This window comes from Antedon bifida, chromosome 1 (genome assembly GCF_963402885.1).
Source record: "Antedon bifida chromosome 1, ecAntBifi1.1, whole genome shotgun sequence".
NCBI lineage: Eukaryota > Metazoa > Echinodermata > Crinoidea > Comatulida > Antedonidae > Antedon > Antedon bifida.
In genome coordinates, this window is record NC_136226.1 from 24,254,201 (window position 1) to 24,271,414 (window position 17,214).

The following is a 17,214-nucleotide window of genomic DNA, read 5'->3' on the forward strand; positions in this document are numbered from 1 at the left end:
TGTCATAATAAAGTCTTAAACTTACAGGAGTTCCAAACTGTATACAATTTTCCAGAGTTCGTACGAAATCGCCTGAAGTAAGTTTAATAACATGAAGGTTGTTTGCCTTCTCCATGTTCTTCACCCACTTATTGGCTTGACCTTGTGGATCAATCATCAAAGGCCATCGTCGAGCATTGCTAAGAAAAGATTAGACAAAACAAAATAGAATATTCAATAGATTGAGGAGTTAAAGAAGACAGTGATTGTACAACAGCACTGAAAATTGGGCAATGGAAAGACGCAAGTAGCATATGGAGAATTTTGGAAAAGGAAATTAAAGAGCTGGGTTGAAATCCTGGAATGAGTCAACTGCGATATGGGTGACAGGGTACGAAGATGATAGATGTGATGATGAGATAAGATGAGTGAATGAATTGAAAATAAGAAAATAATAGTTTAATACCTGACAATGATTCCATTTTCTACTGAGAAACTATCTGTTGGCAGACCGGCAATGTTCCACTGTCTTATAAGTACAGGTTCTCCAAGTGTTGATGTAAGTGAAAACTCTGAAGAGCATGGAATACCCATGTCCTTAGTTTGTTGGAACCATTCTTGTATTTGTTCCTATTATGAAAAATTATTCGATTATATTTTTTTAACAGTTTCTTTTGCTTTTCAATTACAAAAGAAAATGGATATAAAATATTGTAGCATGAATATTGTATTTAGTAGATAAAAACAAATCCCTTTTAAAAATAGAAGCCAAAATATGTTTCTATATCCATTTTCCTCAGAATATTGCTACATTATGGAAATATTAGTATGTTTCTCGTTATTAATTACCAAATTATTATTAATTACCAAATGAGGCATTCGGCCATCACAAAGAAATTTGTCTAAAAAACATATTTATCTCACAAAAATTGCCTATGGATAAAGAAGATTAAAAGAGATCACAACTCAAGCAGCATGTTTATCAGCCGTGCGATTTAGGAGGAAATAGATATGTTTTAAGAATTCTAGGTTTAGTGCTAAGTCTAGAGTAAAACTCATACCTGTCTAAATATCGATGTGAAAGCGCCAAGGTAAGCAACAAGACCAGAAGATATTAACACATCACCAGTCAGGTTCACATACAGCTCTCCAAGTTCAGCTGCTGTCCTCTTCCATCTGAAAAATGTCAAAGGTCAAGTAAACCATATTTATTACTGTAATTCCAAAAATACATTTCAAATGTGTTTATTCAATAGGTGATTTGTATACCTCTCTTTTTCGCCACCTAGGCCACTGATCAGTTGTTCAGCTCTGTCAAGCTTCTTTGAACACAGATCGATCTGGTTCTCCAAGTCCACTTTCTTTTTCTTGTTAGCATCTAGTTTATCTTGAAGTTTCTGCAGTTTGTCTTGCACTTCTCGAAGCATTGTGCGTTTCTTCTCCAAGTTCTCCATGGCAATTTTCAGTTCACCTTCAGCTTTCTTAAGTAATAACTTCTTAGGAGCCACAATCTTTGCAACTCTGCAAGTCAATACTCAATGTTGTAAGAAAATACTTGTTTTGATTTTAATGTCATAAAGGATATCATCTTTCCTAATTTTAAGGAGGTATAGATCCCTACTTTACATACCTATCATAAGACTCCATAGCAACAATCCACTTGCATAGACCTTCACAAGCAGTAGAAGCATTTCTGATCTTTTCTGGATCAAAGTCGGGATTGGTCACATATTTGGTACGAATAATCTTAATAATGTTTGCTGGAATGTTATCCTTAAAAAAGAAATAGAGCAAAAGTGTTCCAAATGTCTTTATAATATTTTTAATGTTTTCTCGTAAAAAAAAGACATACACAACATTAAAGAATGTAAATCTGTTGAGAATATTTATAATAGAATAAATTCTTCTTACTTTGTCAAATTCAACAAGAGTCTGCAAGAACTTCATGTCATTAAGTAGTCTTTTAGATGGTCCCCAGTAGTCCTCTATCTTTTTACCAGATCCTGATGGATCTGGAATCCTGTCTGGCTTTAGACCTTTCAGAATGCACAGAGCTTCCATGACCAGTTTTACACCAGCTGGTGGGCTCTTCATTGTCTTCACAACACCAATATCCTAAACATGTAAAATTAAACTTTTTCTTATTTATCAAGTTACCCAGAATAAACTTTGTACAGTCAACTCTCCCAATGGGCTGGCCTAATTGTAATAATGTCTTGTTTTCCAGAAAGTTTAGTATTCAGAATGTGTTTCGAAGGGTAAAAATGAATTTGGGACCTTTAATACATCAAGAAGAGACTCCTTTTGGAAGAAATTCCCGTTTTCTGGTGTTAATTTGATAATAATTAGAATGTGAATGCAATATCATTATTAGTTGATAACAACATTTAAATAATGAACAAGTAAGAAATCATTTCATACCTGCTGTGTAAGTGTGTTAAGAGCAGCTAGGGCAGAGTTTAAGATTGGCATAGCCTCAGCTAGGTCAGCATCACACTCATCCTTGATTGCCTTAGCAGCTCCTGCTTGCTTGTTGGCAACCTCTTCATCTGCTTTTACAATCTGAGTTCAAAATTAAATAATTGATCATTCAAAACAAAATATAATATAGGTACTGAACATGGTTAAAGTAGTAAGTTAAAATTGACAATACAGCTGACAACAAAACAGAACTGGTGACGATGATAATAATTATGATGATAACTACCTTTTCTGTTTTTGCAACTTCAATAGAATCTCTTTCGATAATGACCATGATCTCATCAACTTCTTTCGTGGCCACTTTCAGCTGTGGTTGCAGATCCTCTAGTTCTTTCTGCATCCCAGCAACTTGTGAAGCAGCAGACATTAATTTCTCAAGACCAACTTCATAACGTTTCTTGTTCTTCATAACCTCCCTATTGACATTGTGCAAATTTATAATGAATGTACAGTAGTTTGTTTTACGTGGCCTAAAATCAACTTTACATACAAACACAAATTGCAAGCCTGTAGCCAGGATTTTAACAGGGGGTTCGTTTTTCACAAAATGGGCAAAAAACCATCATAAGCAAGGATAGTTAGGCATCACATGTGCTTCCTCAGAAAAAATGGTTCAGAGTTCATTTGCAAGCTACAGGCTTGGATTAAAAAGAATTATGAAACTGTAACATACGCTCTCTTTTTATTGAGTAACGTCTTGAATGTACTAATCAACTCCAAGTAAGATGTTGGTGTAACATAGTTATGTCGGTCAAGCTCATTTAAGAATCTCTCAGACAGATCACGAGTTGAGGTGTGGAATCGTTTGCACATACTGATACATCCAGATCGATACTCGTCAGTCATCTCTAGGTCATCAAGGAAACGTGTAGCAACAGCTTGCAACGCATCCTCAGGCCAAGACTATGAATTTTAAAAAGTTTAATTTTATCACAAATTTGAGCATAATTGATAACATTTATGAAGGTACTAATTACAGGTAATTAATTGCAGGTTTTATGTACTAACCAAGTGTCCTTTTAACTTATAATTATGATTGGATTAACAAAAATATGTTAAAGGTAGATTTTTTTTAATAATTTTTTATTCATGTTTTTAACCCTTATTCAAACTTTGAAGAGCATAAAACTTGTTTTTCAGTAATGTTTTGGAACTGAATGAATAATTTAAAAAATAATTTAGAAAATCTCATACAAACTAAAAGGAATCATGATGCACTAACCTGAAACCAATCAATAGTACAGCAGTTTACAAGAGATGGAAACTTTCTCAGTCTGTTCCTAAAGGCATCACCAATTGGGCTCATTGCAAGAACAATATGCATCTGGTCACGAACACGGTCAATAAACATGTTGAAGAGTGCCAAAGGTGACCCATCCGTTTGTCTGGCCTTTTCACGTTGCCTGTCTAAGACACGCATCCTCTCACAAACTTCAGCCTTCTCATCTGTTGGGAAGAGATTTGGAACTTCACCAGCATTTAGAAGGTTGTTGATGTCTTCCAAGAAACTTTCTTGCTTAATCTGGAAGATAAAAACAAGTTATAATTTACATTTATAATAACAAATGTCATGGTTGTAGCGGAGAAATATTCTGAATAGGGAAGTAAAAAATATTTCTAAACTCATTACCCATGTACACATACTATTAAGGGGAAAACTTCAGCGCCAACAAAGTGTTCCCTTAATATGGATGTCCCCTGAATAGGGGTTAGTTGTAGTGTTAAAGCAAATATTTTGCCTCGTTCATCTCATGGAGAAGTGTCAACTTAATAGTTAGTCAGTACAGTTTAATACTAATGTTTTCTATTTTCTTCCAAAATAAAAGATTGGATGAATGAATGAATAGGGTTGTTCTCTGAATAGGGGTGTCCCAAAGGAGGGGTTCTACTGTATATTGTTTTACACTACAATGTATCAGATCTGCCACTCCCCATCTTAAACTCTGTTTCTAGTAAATCATTTTTATCTAAACTTAAAAGTCACCTTATTTCCAAATATTAACTATTCTTCGGTCAATTTTTTATTTATTTATTTATTTATTATTTTTTTTTTTTTTAACTTTTATTGTCTGTGTCAGTGATAGGTACGCCCTCCACAAGGTGTGTTTTTCATCTTTCTGGGCTTGTACCTTCTTCTTTCTAAATTTTGTTTAAATATACATTGTTCATTGAAATCAATTTTGTATATGAAAGGAGAAAATAAATGTTGCTTTGAATTGAATTGAATTGAAATCAAGATGAATTTTTTCACTACTGGTAATATGTACTTTTGACATAATGTGCAGTACCTGTGTGTCACTGAAGAGGAACACTCCATGTTGATCTCCATTTGTAGATTTCCTTAATATAGATTTCAAATCTTCATGCCACTCTGCTGTTCCGTAACTCTTGCTTATCTCCACTTGAAAAAGATCGCAGTCAGCCATATGTGCAGCAAGACGTGTCAAAGACTGACGACCACTTCCACCAATACCAACAGCCAGGACATGGCCACGTGGTTGTTTAATGACACGAGAGATACGTGATACATGCTCTATAGCAAACCTGAAAAATATACAGGGAATCTGTGTTATTGTTAGTAACCTTAGTTTAAAGCTAGTTTCTAGTTTTCCATTCAGCTTTACTTCAAGCTAAAAATTCTCTTTGCAACCTTGCCAAGTCCCAACCAAGATTTGAACCCGAAATCATCTGTTCGATATGCAAACATCCTACAACTTAACCATTGGGTTTTCTGTCGTATGAAATAAACTCTCAACACAGCGAGACAGCACTACTTCACAATTGTTGTTACTCTATATACACAAATCCTCTAAAATGCAGACAACACAGATAATCATCATATCTATTCACCGACACAAATATAATTTACAATATGGAACCATCCTAGGCTTTCCATAAATACATCCCTATGCATTTTAAAGGTCTTGGTTCAACTGACATAAATTGAGAATACAAACCTGAACATAACCAAGTTCATTGGTTTTTTACTGATAAGGTTAAACTCCTCAAGATGACTCTCAACTACAATACGAAGCTTATCCACATTTTCAATCTCAACATAGTTTTTGTTTTCATTCTTAGGATCAGAAAAATCGCAGAACATTAAACTTCGGAGGTCATCTTCTGTGACCTTGCCATCACCGTCAAAGTCCAGATGTGAGAAGAGCTGGTTGAAGTCCTCATGAAGATGTGTTTTGACAACAGACTGTGTGAATTCTACCAGCCACGAACGATCTTTATCATCAACAAGTCTATCATAGTATACCCTTAATACCTACAGAAATAGATGTTTAATAATTATAATGTTGTCATGTCTCTGTAGGAAGACAGTATCAAGCAATATATATATATTCTGTCTATTTCATAACTAAGTACACTATGTTACATAATACAATACTAATAATATATTACATACAAATTTACATACAAGAAACAATGTACTGTATTTAGATTAGAAAAAGTACCTCATGGAACCAGAGTTTCTTCATGCTTGCTGGTGTCTGGCAGTAATCTGGATTTGATAATAGTACCCCTTGAATGACCCTTGCAAAGTCACGTAAATTAAACAGGTAGTGAGACTTAGCTGGTGTGGGTAGAAGATTCAACATTGATGCCTTGTATACCTGCAGTGTGCTTGCAACTATCTGATCTACACATGGCTGGAATTCATTTGGAAAATTCCTGTGACAATAAAAAAGAAATATAGAAAGTTGGTTTTAAACCAGGAGCAGAACCTGAACAGAATGAGCATCTAATCTTAAAGGTCTTTCACATAACTAATATGGTCCGCCTCGGCTGCAGTTAGATTGCGTGTAAAACATTAGCGACTTTTCGCTTTTTTGACACACCATGCAGCTACGTGTATATAGAGTAACAACATTGTTGCATAACCATGTGGAGCGATGTTTAACAAACATTGAGAAGTGATTTTATTTGCCAGAGTCGAAACGCAGCAGGTGAGAACGACACTTTATTTATCAGGTGTATCCAATTACCATAAAACTTATGAGTTACTTTACTTAACTTAATGAGTAAAAAACTTATATTTATTCCACTGAACTGGTTTAAAGGTAGAATATATCAAACCTACTTGGATGATAGATGCCATTTTAATATCTTTGAAAATATAGTTTTCATAGTATCATCATCAAATTCGTTGATGGTTACTGTATTGAAGTGACGCAAGAAACGTGGTGTAATAATGTTTCTTCCTCCACCTTCATAATAAGAAAAAATTCAATTAATTAACTGCTAATAAACTTTCATTCAATTATACAATATTTGATATAATATAATCTCATAATGCTAAGCTACAAAATCAGTTAATTTAGGTATAAATATAGCAACAACCAAAACTAACCAGGAGGGCCCATGGCAGCAATGATCTGAACATCTACAAGTTTCATGGCAGAACAGTCCTTGCGGTCATACCAGTTCCAATGATCTTGCCATTGTCTCAAAAGTTCAATCGGTGGCTGAGCTCCGTAGGTTTCACGGGCTGGCATGTTCAAATCATCAACGTACACAATCTAGAAATATGTAAATGATTAAATATTCACTTTATGCTTACTTGCCACAACATTATGGTGCTTCTCGTTCAGCCTATATCATGTAGTGAAAAGCCAACTCAGGTAAACACCTGTTCTCACAAGATAAGTGTGTAGCTGAACTTCATAGTAGATAGTGTGTGTTTTTAAACATGGTAGACGATAGAGTAATGATTTGATTTACATTACAAATACAGAATGAACTTACAGCTTTTTTGCCAAGAGGTGGCCCAAACAATCCTTTTCTCCTTTTGTCTAATTTAGACATAATAATATCTTGAGTTTGATTTGCACTTGTTTGAGCAGAGAAATTGATGATATTTGGTTTATAGACTTCCTTATCAAGTTTATTCAAAAGAAAATCCTGTAGAGGAAAACAAAATAAAGTCGGTAATACTTTTTAGTTGGTTGAAGAATATATATGATCAACTATTACAAAGGATATATTCAGCATCAAAGTCTAATTGGGTAGTGTTTTCAAGTCATAAAACCTAATCAATTAGGTTTTCTATTTGTTTATAGGTGTACACCATTTGCCAATAAACATTCGGATTCTGAACATTGTCTTTATACTTTTGTCCATTCTCTATACTTACAGTAATGTAGATTGATTTGCCAGTGCCTGTAGGGCCAACAAACAAGCATGGCACATTATGTGTTACTAACATCTTCATTATCTCGGTGTATCGCACTGTATCAACTGTAGGAACAATGATCTCATTCACCATAGCTGTTGGGGAAATTTCTGCTGCATTCTTAATCTCATCAGTCCACTTCTCCCATCTTCCAACACCCTGTACGAATATCAAGCAAAGAATAGAATAAATGTATCTTGCACTAATGTCATTAACATATGTGGTATTTAAATAACATTTTTCATTATTACAACCATCCTAAAGTACAGTCATTTAATTTTTAACAATAAATCAATCAATAATACCTCCTTAATAAATCTGTAATCATAGACAAGTCCTTCTTTTGGGAATGGTACTGTGAATGGTTTGAGTGGTGGATCAACAAATTCCAAAATGTGGTTTTTAGTACGCGATTCTTCGGAGAGACCACTCTCAGTGATTTCACGGAAAAGTGCATCAAACTTCACTCTGCCAACATCCGATATGCTGCCACCAATAGACCACACAAACGAGAATAGATACATACACTATAAGTAAGAAAAAAGAGAAAAAATTCAGAGAAAACTTTAATGTTCTATACACCATCAAGAAAAGGAGCGATTTTCTGACAGCACATCATCAGGCAGTTAGTTCAATTATTTTCAATTCAACTAAACATTTATTTCTTCCTTCAATAAAATTAGGTAATCATAACAAATTCAAGTAAAATATAAAACATGTCAATTGATGATAATAAAAAAAAGTATACAGGTATCAATAAAAGGAAGTAGGCAGTGCCCAAGAAGATACAAATCTTGTGGCATCAATAAATTCAGCATTAGATAAAGGGTTACATTACAATAAAATCGCCATCCTAGGTTTGCAACTCTACAGTCACACACTGGCGACATAAAACATGGATTCATTCAGAGATGTTGTACCTACCTCAAGCCATGCAATCACCTCTCTTTCATCTAACTTATTGAAGAGTGCTTCATCACGGAACTCATCCATCATGCTGTCCATCAGATTCATAAGAGACTTTACAAGATTAGTGTCGTTGGTTGGTGACAATTCCTAAAATGAAAACAGTCATTTAGTGTGTTTTTGCACCTTTCATAAAGCACATCCTGTATTACTGGCAGTTCTATTCTGTTTTGATTTTAGGGGATGTGTAAGGAATTGGAACCATGGATAATGCAGATAGTCAAAACAGTTATTTGATATTTCACTTTACTGTTTATCCAATGTCTTACCTTGACACCACCTTTTCTAATGAACTGCAACATGGCTGGTAGTGATCGGTTGAAGTTATCAGTGATCAACTTTTTGTGCACATCATTAAGTGTACTTGGTAAGGTACTCAGCCAGGAGGTCATAACAGGTTGCCAGCCAAGCATATGTGGCTCCATGTAGATCATGCCACATCTTGATACCTAAGTAAAAGAGAACATTTAACTTTGTCCACAGGGTGGTAAAATGTGATTAGAACGCAACGAGACAAAACGCAGCGACGTATCAACGCAAAGTGCTATATTGCATAATTACAAGTTACAGTGCTGCAAACACTGCTTAATAAAAATATAAATGTCATTTTACTTTTGTGTTATAAAAAAAAATAAATAAAAGATAAATAAATCAGCAAGGCATGTACACTGGAAAACATAGTACAGCAGGTAGCCAAGTATGCTGGGTGAATCAGTTCAAAGTCTACAGCAACTAAGCATGTTTGATTTCATGCACCCTTGATTTCCTGAACATAACCTTCTTACAAAAGAAATGAAAGTACAGACTTACTGTAGCTGGTGATGCCACTTCCAAATCCATAGGTTCAAACATCAGATTAGTGGTTGGGGCCAATTGAATAATCTCACCACTCATTAGACACAGTTTCTTGTTATCATCCAGTACGGTGTTCATGTTCTCAATCCAGATGGCATCCACAGGGCCATCAAAAATCAACCATTTGCGATCCGGAGTCTAGAATAAAAAAGACAAAATTTGTTATCATGTTTGTTGCTGGATTTCTGATTTCGTTGAAAGAGATCTTTATAAATACTTTAATGAGTAAAGGAAAAATATACTTACTGTAGATGAAGCAAAAGCTCTGTAACTCACAGCCAGGATACCATCTGACCATTCATGAGACACCGGGTCAAATTGGCCATACAACTGACCCATTGTGATAGACTTAGGGTTAATAACAATTATTTGAACCTTGTTTTCATCCATCAAACCCTGCAAATATTAAATTAAATATTAAATTTAGTTTAGATCCTTGGTCAATGTTAAATATAAAACATTGTATTTCTTAAGCTCAGTCTACACTATCAAACTAGTTTGACAAAAACAGTGTGATGTGCCCAAATATCGTAGTGATATGCTTAAATATGGTAGTGACATGACATCATCATATATGGACACATCACATTTTTTTGTCACATAAACTTTGATAGTGTAGACAAAGCTATTTTTTCTAAGTCAAGTTTACAAAATATAACAAAATTTGTTCCTGATTCATAATTGTTTATTTAATAATAGTTACCTTGTCTGCAATGTCTCCAAGAGCACCAGCCAAGACTCGATAGGCTGAGGTTTTCCCACCAAACGGTTCACCAACTATCATAAAACCATGACGAACGATCATCATCTCATATATCTGACGAAAAAAATACCCATTTTGATTATATTAAATTGGTTGAAGGTAATAAATAAAAATGTAAAATTTAATTAATAATAATCAAGTTAAATATTTCTCACCTGTAGAATCTTATCAAGGAATACCGTTGTTAACTGAAGGTTTAATTTGTCACAATTCTCGGAAATGGCCGATATTAAGATGCCATAGTCAGGTTTTGGTAATTTTATGCCAGGGAATAAATCAGATGTTATACCCTAAAAAAAAAATAATATAGCTGTTTTGTAATTCCAACATACCAATAGATGTATTCAATAAATATGATTTGAAATATGGCAATTAAAATATTCATTTCTAAAAAAAAAAGGATATTTACCTCAAATAATGGTAGATCATGTGACAAAAATTTAGCCAAGTTAACATCATTGATTGACCGTAACATCAGAATATCTTCATCTTCTTCTGGGTATTTTAGCTAACATTAAAAAAAATTTAGTTTCATTAGCAAATATGTATAAATAGACACTTTAAGTGTGGTGCTACTATGCAAACTTGAGCTGTTTATAGCTGATTATAGTCACAGTTCTGGTCTGGAACTTTTGGCAAAAAAATAATGTGTCAATGCAGGCCTGTGTTAATGATATCTATGTAACTGAATGTAATTAGAACTAGGAACATGTTAAGTCACTATACGCATGCAGGGAACTTGGGATATCTTTTCCTCATATTCTGTGACACCACATCAATATGTAGGTCATTAGAAACCAAAAGCTCCTTATTATCCATCAAGTACCATTACAGTAGAAGTACAGTACCTTCAAATTTCCAGCTGCAGTGAGCACAGATTTAACAGCCCTCATTCCATAATCATAATGATGCTGAGAAGACAACTGTTCTGAACAGAGCCTGTATGTTGCAACAATCTTTACAGAAAGTGGACGAGCCTTAACAAATCCACACGAATACAGCACAATCTCAGAAATCATAGCATAATCTGGAACCATCATAGCTACTGTACGGAACAATGCTTTTAGATTGTCTGGTAGTTCTGAACGACCTGCATAGCCAGGGTTCATAGTGATAAACACAGAGCAAGTCGGGTTCAGCTTGATTTCTGTGCCTTCAAAGAGAAGGGTCTCTGCACCCGCACTAATACCTGCAAACATATGAAATAAATTCATTTAAATCTAGTTTCTTAACATATCTATTGTTTTTAGTAAAAATTAATTTTGACATGAAGTTTAATATGTTGAGGGCATCTTCATCTTTCAACATATTTTGCATTGATTTGTATTGTATAAATTAGTTAATGAACTTATTGTAGTATTGGTATATCCTGTTTAATAAGATGCTAATGTATAAGATGAGAAGGCAAGACTGTTAGAATTCATATTAAAACTACCTCTTTGAATTGTAAGGATCTGCTGAGCAACGACAGACAACACTTCCAAATCAATACGGTTGAACTCATCAAAACAAGACCATGCTCCACAGGATGCCAAGCCCTTGAAGAACTTTCCAAGAGCAATGTAGTCAAGACCATCAGAACAATTGAAAACAACACACTGTTTAGCAACAGCTTTGGCTAAATCTTTGGTGGTTTCTGTTTTACCAGTACCAGCAGGTCCCTCTGGAGCTCCTCCAAGATGAAGATGCAGTGCACCAAAAAGGGTTCTGAAATAAAGTTTTTTAGAATAGATATAATGTGGGCAATGAATGACTTAAACGTTGCAGGTACTTCATGAATGTCATTGACATATTCTTACCTGTAACACCTATCTGTAAGTGGGGTGATAACAAGACGGCCAGAATTTCCCAGATATTCATAACCATAAGCCAACATAGAGTTAATCATTCTGGTGAGCATGTGACCATCTTGCCAATAGTAACGAAGCTGGCTCAACCATTCAAAATCATTCTCATTTGACACTTGATGATTGACAAGTGAAGCAAGAACATCACGCGCATGGACATCAAGCACAACCAGTGCTCCAAGAGTTGTTCGGTTCTGCTTGGAAAGTTTTCCACGTACAAGTTCAACAATATCATCGATTTGTGAGTTATTCTGTTGTAAATAGGCTTCTAGAGCTTTCTGTCCTGTCTGAATGGCAGTGTGGATATCACTGGTCCAGTAGCGTTGTGAGACACAGAGCACAGCTTGGCCTGGCCATGATACAACCCACTTCACTCTTTCAGTGTTAGCATAGGCCACATCTGCTTCTCCAATTACCTACAATTAAAACAACAACATTATTAAATTTCAATATTTTTTATTAAGTTATTTAATAAAAAGCTCCTAAATCTCAATCTTCTTACTTTATGAATACTGGACAACATGAGATCTTCAAGTTCCAACAGCCATTTCTCAACCTGCCCTCTAGCTTTTGCTGTTGAGATAGTGTCTTTCAGTGCGACAACCTCTCCTTCACTACTCTTCATATGGGTGATATCCAGAATATCAGTGAATTCAAGATTGGCAATGCCTTCAAAGCACTTCTTGAGATGCGGTTGGACACGAGTGGGATCTTTTGTCTCCGACAATATTTCCAGAAGCTCTTCATTGGATAAGAAGAAAAACCGCGGGAAATACAAACGCTTCTTCTCCAAGTAGTCATTAAGACCCTGGAAAGAAAGAATTCATTAAATTATAAACATTAAAGTTGAAAAATTAAAAATCTCTTTTGGTCATTAAGAACCTTGTAAGCAAGAGAAAAATAAGCTTATTATATATGCAAAATTACCAACCATATTTGGAATTACAATATTACAATGTTAATATTACAAATAGGTAGGTGATTGCATGAACACATGCTAGTCTGCTGCGGTAAAATAATATGCGATACTGTATTTAAAAATAAACCGTCTTACCTTTTGGATAAGTTCCAGTAACTCATTGGACTTCTTCAATCGTTCTAGAATCTTTTCAATTTCTGTTACTGCCAAGACATGCTTATCCTAAATTTAACAAAAAAACTTTAACTTTAGATCTTACTTCTCACACAAGCATTCGTTATTCTGACTACTGGAAATATACTGAAAGGTTACCTACCACTACAGCGACTTTCATGATATCCTTCCAGTTCTTGTCTACAGTAGTGAATCTTCGTCCTTCTTCTGGCATTTGAGCCATGATGTCAGGTGAGCTGAAGATAGGTTCAAGATACAGCCATGTGGCTTGTACTTTCAGCCATTCATCAAGTATCTCTTGCAACAGCATAAGCTTTTCTTCCCAATCCCTGAAAATTATCAGATATAATAATAATATTTAGAGACCATGAGAATGTTCCACTATTTCAAGAGTTACAAGAATAATTTTGTAGAGTATTGGTTTAAAAAAAAAAGATAAAAAATAAAAAAATAAACTTGGTTTTTTGATTAATACAAATTACAATGTAAAAGAAATACTAACCTTATTTCAGCTTCAAATGGTTTAATGAATGGTGAACCTCTCATGGTCTGTGTTTTGACTATCTGGTCATCAAGAAGTAGCTGTATGTCATCTATTGACGATAAAATGTGGGTTCCAGTTTCACGGTAAGGAATCATAACAAACTCCATCTATGTAAAGAATGAATATAATGAACATGAAATACATGATTGCTAACTTGCCATCTACAGTGAAATAGTGAAAATCTTTGAATCATTTAATATAATACAGCATCTTATTTCTAAAATTAAATTTCTTACTTCTGCCCATTCGCCAACCATCTTCTCCATAGCTTTCTCCAGTGAGAACTCCTTACTGGCAGCTTCACTAATGCTCTCAAATTTAGTAAGATATGATTCTAGATTCATGTCCAACATTTTAGATAATGTAGTGTCCTCATCCGGTTTGATTGGAAATCCAACAATGTCCGTCATTTGTTCCCAATGTCTATCCCGCATTCCATTATTACACAAGCAACTGATTAGTGGAATGTTCTCTTTAAAGTTTTCAACTTTTTCCTTGATCTTGGAAGCAATCTTCTTTGCATTTGGCATGTCACCAAAGCCTTTCTCTAACTTGTATAATGTACGCCAGTAGTTGCCTACATCTTGATCGACTGTGTCTGGATCGACATCTTGGAAGGAACCATCCATCCAGTTTCTACAATTAAAAGAAACATCCTTTAGTTTTAAAGAGAATATTACCATTATGCCATAAAATTTGCTTGGTTTAGTTTCAGTTATAGTGTCATTTTTTAGATATATACGTTTTCATTAAAAAGTTTATATTTTAGATAGACTTTGTCATTAACAACTGACACTATCTTGATAAATATTAAATCACTACTTACTTATATTTGTTGTTGAATTCCACAGTTGTTTCATAAAGCTTTAAAAAGGGTTGCAGAGTATTCATGATAGTTAACCTCTTGGGGTATGAAGACGTCTGCCATCCAAACGATTCTTCTTCTATGTTGAATCCTTCAATCTATGTTAAAGACAACATTTTAAACACAAATGATATTGATTACAATAGTCATATGATAGTCATAATAAATGATAAAGCTATATAATGTGGACTTTACCTTATCTGCTGCCGTTTCTAGTCTGCTATTCAAAGCCTGGGCTTTCTTAAGGTATCGACTGACTTCAGTTATGTCTCCAAATGTCTGGAACTCTTCAAGTTGTTTGCTATACCCTTCTAGTTCCTCATTAAATCTATCACGCCGTAACTGGTGAGAATTTAATTTAATAAAAAAAAATTTTTTTAAATAAAAATCCCTAATGCTGAACAAATTATTCTTATTTCATTCTCTGGTTAATTATGATGTTTATAATATGTAACGCCCTCAAAAACCAGGTAATATGCTACTACTAACCTTCAAGCCATCTTGGTATTGAGTCTTCTTCTCTGCTACTATTTGCTTATGTTCTTCAAAGATTTCTTGCATGCGATCATTCCACTGGAAGGTGCTGCTATTAAGTCTCATCTCTGCAGGTGAGAAGTTGGCACAGTCTACCAGGAATGCAAGTCTGTCTCTGCTAAGGTACAACTCTTTCTCCAGCTCAAACACTGTCTTCTTCTCTACATTCTCAATATATAATTTCAGTTCCATCAGTTGTTCTGTGTTGGCAGGAGTTGTCAGAGCTTTCTCTGCAATGACCTCATACTCTTCACATAATCTAGTAAAGACAACAGAAGCTGATCAAATATTATGTTAAGGGTCAGTGGGTGCATGGTAGGTAAAAAGAAAGCAAGTAAAATGAGTTTTAAACTTCCTTTTAAAACTTCAGGATTTGATAAGGATTTTCCACTTTCTCAAAATTCAATTACACCTCAGATATAAACAGTGCTTACTTGCGATTAGCTTCAGCATGGTCCTTACACATCCTTGCCAACAGTTTTGAAGATAATGCCTCTGATCTCTTTGCTAAGGCACGAATGAGTTCATCACAATGTACCTCGAACATTCCAAGCCGTATCACCTATTAAACAAAAACATTTGTTTTTTATAAACAAATTCTGATAGTAAACCTAAATAAAAGGGGGACTGATTTTAGTTGTTGTAAAAATAAATGTATTCAAACAGTATTATGTGCAGTTATATTATATTGCAATTTTAAGAAACAGAATTGGAGAAAATATTTATAAACAGAATATAGATCAAAATAATAAAAAATGATATGAAACATGGAGTTAATGCAGTATTATGATAAATTCATGAAAAGTATAGACATGTGGGAGTCATTTTTTTTACTGGATGGAATTTGACAAATCAGTGTACAAAACGATACTGTGTTTGTGAACCTGCTTGGGTTCAAATTCTTGCATGATTCATCTAAATTTGTTTGTGTTGGGAAGGAAACACAAACAATTATAAAATAATTGCCTAAAATAATGCCTACAAGAACAGCCTTAGATATCCAGTAAAAAAAAATTACCAACAGGGTATGGTGGCAATACTCACTGTACAAATATAAATTATCATTTAGTTGGAAAAGGTTTTAACATTACACCCGTACGCAAGGAATTACATAGCTTTCCATTGTTAGTAAATGATGGTGTCTAGAATATGGATAGAATTGCATGTAGAGAGTTACTAGTCTAGTATTAGTAGAAATCACAAGGTAAGTTTATGAAGAAAATGAGAGGAGAAGATAGGGAGAAGAAGAATACCGTAAAAAGTGACTAGATAAGTGCCTTTGTCATCATCGATTTTTATACAAAATTAATGAATAAATAAGCAGCACTTAATGAGCAACCGGATGTCAATGTGGGGTCAGTGTGGGGTGAGCTTGTGGTGGCGGTGATTGCAATTTGAAAACTAGATTATTTGAAGTAAACAAACCTTTCTCTGTTGTCGACCCTGCATTACAAGCATTAAAAGAACAAAACATGCAGTAAACAAGCAATACAAAAGAATGCATACAAATACTAGTGTAGACACACACACATGCCTTAGTTACATAGACAGAAAAATATCATCTACAAGGTCATACTAATCTATGCCCCGCATCATTCGGTAGTGTTTTATAATATAAAATATGTTATCAAGTACATGCTAACATTATATATAAAGTTATTGTGATATTTAATTGTACATTTTATACATTTTTAAAGTAAACAATCTGTCAAAATACTGATTAGGTTTACCGTAATATATACGAGGTATATTCTGCCCTCTGTGATAAGTGATATTTAGTAGGGGTTTAAGCAGACTGGTTTTTGTTGACGCATTGTGAAAAATTAAATTTACCACTAGAGCATGTTCTTGATATCATAAAACCCTACCAGGCAATATCAGGCCCTGTATTAGAATGACCACATCTACATGGTATATCATGATACAGAAGATCAGTACCAGATTAAAGAGACTATTCAAATTTATGAAATAATAAACTAAACTTTGTATGTGAGAAGAGCATCATCATTTTCACTTGTGAACAAATAAAGTTATCTTATCTTAAAAGTAAATGTTATTTTTGGAAGGCAGTTTTTACACCATCGCAAAATTAAGTCTGAGAATTA

At 34.3% G+C, this 17,214-nt stretch overlaps 1 protein-coding gene across 2 annotated transcripts in view; it reads right to left on the minus strand.

Annotated features, from left to right (window-relative positions):
• Window positions 1-17,214, minus strand: part of LOC144846052 (dynein axonemal heavy chain 7-like) — a 34,447-nt gene that overhangs the window by 12,168 nt on the left and 5,065 nt on the right. Inside the window, exons 13-50 of one of the 2 annotated variants that reach the window (XM_078703517.1) lie at window positions 16,535-16,552; window positions 15,544-15,671; window positions 15,065-15,368; window positions 14,771-14,917; window positions 14,537-14,673; window positions 13,947-14,346; window positions 13,669-13,817; window positions 13,309-13,495; window positions 13,128-13,214; window positions 12,576-12,881; window positions 12,026-12,489; window positions 11,662-11,933; window positions 11,075-11,415; window positions 10,636-10,734; window positions 10,382-10,516; window positions 10,167-10,280; window positions 9,710-9,859; window positions 9,419-9,601; window positions 8,878-9,057; window positions 8,567-8,698; window positions 7,948-8,169; window positions 7,604-7,801; window positions 7,216-7,371; window positions 6,821-6,989; window positions 6,551-6,677; window positions 5,925-6,141; window positions 5,418-5,734; window positions 4,749-5,004; window positions 3,683-3,982; window positions 3,134-3,363; window positions 2,687-2,876; window positions 2,401-2,541; window positions 1,891-2,094; window positions 1,610-1,752; window positions 1,249-1,500; window positions 1,041-1,155; window positions 446-609; window positions 26-179 (exon numbers count right to left, since the gene is read on the minus strand). In XM_078703517.1, coding sequence (XP_078559643.1) covers window positions 26-179; window positions 446-609; window positions 1,041-1,155; window positions 1,249-1,500; window positions 1,610-1,752; window positions 1,891-2,094; window positions 2,401-2,541; window positions 2,687-2,876; window positions 3,134-3,363; window positions 3,683-3,982; window positions 4,749-5,004; window positions 5,418-5,734; window positions 5,925-6,141; window positions 6,551-6,677; window positions 6,821-6,989; window positions 7,216-7,371; window positions 7,604-7,801; window positions 7,948-8,169; window positions 8,567-8,698; window positions 8,878-9,057; window positions 9,419-9,601; window positions 9,710-9,859; window positions 10,167-10,280; window positions 10,382-10,516; window positions 10,636-10,734; window positions 11,075-11,415; window positions 11,662-11,933; window positions 12,026-12,489; window positions 12,576-12,881; window positions 13,128-13,214; window positions 13,309-13,495; window positions 13,669-13,817; window positions 13,947-14,346; window positions 14,537-14,673; window positions 14,771-14,917; window positions 15,065-15,368; window positions 15,544-15,671; window positions 16,535-16,552 — 7,488 coding nt within the window. The remainder of the gene's footprint in view (window positions 1-25; window positions 180-445; window positions 610-1,040; window positions 1,156-1,248; window positions 1,501-1,609; window positions 1,753-1,890; window positions 2,095-2,400; window positions 2,542-2,686; window positions 2,877-3,133; window positions 3,364-3,682; window positions 3,983-4,748; window positions 5,005-5,417; window positions 5,735-5,924; window positions 6,142-6,550; window positions 6,678-6,820; window positions 6,990-7,215; window positions 7,372-7,603; window positions 7,802-7,947; window positions 8,170-8,566; window positions 8,699-8,877; window positions 9,058-9,418; window positions 9,602-9,709; window positions 9,860-10,166; window positions 10,281-10,381; window positions 10,517-10,635; window positions 10,735-11,074; window positions 11,416-11,661; window positions 11,934-12,025; window positions 12,490-12,575; window positions 12,882-13,127; window positions 13,215-13,308; window positions 13,496-13,668; window positions 13,818-13,946; window positions 14,347-14,536; window positions 14,674-14,770; window positions 14,918-15,064; window positions 15,369-15,543; window positions 15,672-16,534; window positions 16,553-17,214) is intronic. The other variant, XM_078703518.1, reaches the window with a different exon arrangement.